General features: G+C 57.9%; 1 protein-coding gene across 1 annotated transcript; it reads right to left on the bottom strand.

Annotated features, from left to right (window-relative positions):
* Positions 1 to 447: 447 nt before the first annotated feature.
* Positions 448 to 1,359, bottom strand: LOC101091405 (olfactory receptor 13G1-like). Its single transcript, XM_003994554.4, has one exon. The coding sequence runs from the start codon at positions 1,354 to 1,356 to the stop codon at positions 448 to 450; it is 909 nt and encodes a 302-aa protein (XP_003994603.1). The 5' UTR covers positions 1,357 to 1,359.
* Between the last annotated feature and the right edge of the window lie 698 nt (positions 1,360 to 2,057).

The raw sequence follows: 2,057 nt of genomic DNA on the forward strand, positions 1-2,057 counted from the left end.
TCGAAAGTGTGGGGGTGGGGGTGGCGGCCACGGGCCCCACTTAAAGCCCGTGCCTTGAGCCCCTGCCTTGAGCACAGGCATGTTGGAGAGAAAATTGGTAGCCAGGGCTGGGGACAGGGCCATGTCCACACTGATGACTTCTTTAATCTATTTAGTGCCTTTCAGTTCACAGAGCTGCCACACAGGTCTCCTTGACCCTACAGGGCAGGACACCCAGCGTCTGGGAGGATAAGGGGCTTCCTGGGGCCCCAGGGTGCAGTGGTGTCACAGCTGGGCCCCATGGATGCTGCACAGCACATTGAGATGTGCGTTCAGGGAGCAGGATGGGGGCTTCCGGACACTAGGACACATCTCACTTTAGGGAAACCTGCACCCTGGATCACTGCCTGTTGCCAAACCCTTCGGGGGAGGTGGCGGGGCCTGGGCATTGGGCACACAGACCTTAGCTCAGGAGAACAGCCTCCGGAGGGCAGCTTTGACCTCCGTGTTCCTCAGGGAGTAGATAAGGGGGTTCAGGGAGGGCGCCACCGAAGTGTAGATCACAGACACCACCTTGTCCTTGTGCAATGAGTATCTGGATGCTGGGCGGATGTAGGTGTAGATGACAGTGCAGTAGTACAGGGAGACCACCAGGAGGTGGGAGGAGCAGGTGGAGAAGGCCCGTCGCTTGCCTGAGGCCGAGCGGATGCGCAGGATGCTGGCGATGATGCAGCCGTAGGAGAGCATGATCACAGAGAAGTTCCCCAAGGCCAGGATCACGTCTGCAGTGAAGGCCATGGCCTCGTTCAGGCGTGTCGGGGCACAGGAGAGCTTCAGCAGAGGGGGGATCTCACAGAAGAAGTGCTCGACCACGTTGGAATGGCAGAAGGGCAGGTGCAGCAGGAGGCCGGTGTTCACACTAGTGTTGGCCAGGCTGATGGTCCACACGGCCACGGCCAAGAGCCTGCAAACCCGGGAGTCCATGAGGGTGCTGTAGCGCAGGGGCCAGCAGATGGCCACGTAGCGGTCATAGGCCATGGCGGAAAACAGCAGCAGCTCAGCTCCCAGAGACCACGTGAAGGAGAAAAGCTGCACTATGCAACCCCCGTAGGAGATGGTCCTGTCAGCCACCATGCTGCCCAGGAGCTTGGGCAGGATCGTGGAGGTGCAGAGGATGTCCACCACGGCCAGGTTTACCAGGAAGAAGTACATGGGGGTGTGCAAGGCAGGGCAGGAGCCAATGGCCACCATGATGAGCAGGTTTCCAGAGAGGGCCACCATGTAGAGGAGGAGGAAGACAGGAAAGAGGAGCATTTGCAGCTGAGGTGTTTCTGAGAATCCCAGAATGAGGAACTCGGTGACCAGTGTCTGGTTCATCACAGCCACTGGGGGTGAGGCTCTGACCCTGCTGTGAAGGAAAGACGTTCTCACTGTTTCAACTTGTTCTGAGCATCCCGCAAATATGTGTGTGACCCGCTTTGCAAGAGAACTTCAAATACTATTTTGGTAATAAAAATGGAGATTTGTGTCCTGGAAAACTTTGGGGGGCAGGGACATCACAGAAGAAGCAGTTGCCCCTAATGTGCAGAGAAGTCCCAGTCCTCACCCCTCCCCTCCCTGGTGCAGGACTGAGACCCCACTCACAAGATCACTGGACCTGGGGCCCTGGTCGGCAAGGGCTGGTCTCCCCACCACACAGAGCACTGAGCATGCATGGTGTTGGGGGGCTTATGGAGAACTGGGGGACCTGATTGTGTTTACAGCCCACTCACCCACTCAGACAGGGTCTGGGGACAGAGAAGGGGTGGGAGGGAGGGGGAGAAGGGAGAACTGCTTCTGAAGTCCGCTGTCTTCTTCCCAGACTGACCACACCCAGGCAGCACTGGCTGAGAGGGACCCAGGGTCCCTCTGGGACCTGTGCACACACATGCACTGGGCACGAGGGGCAGGCCTGTCTTTAGGGTGCAGAATGGCCCACAACAGCACCCCCCCGATCAAAGACAAATCACCACCAAACTCTTCAGCTGAATCAAAAGTTCCTCCAAGATAAACCTGGGATAGCACAGACCCAGGTTCAT

The sequence above is a fragment of the Felis catus genome, chromosome D2 (genome assembly GCF_018350175.1).
Source record: "Felis catus isolate Fca126 chromosome D2, F.catus_Fca126_mat1.0, whole genome shotgun sequence".
NCBI lineage: Eukaryota > Metazoa > Chordata > Mammalia > Carnivora > Felidae > Felis > Felis catus.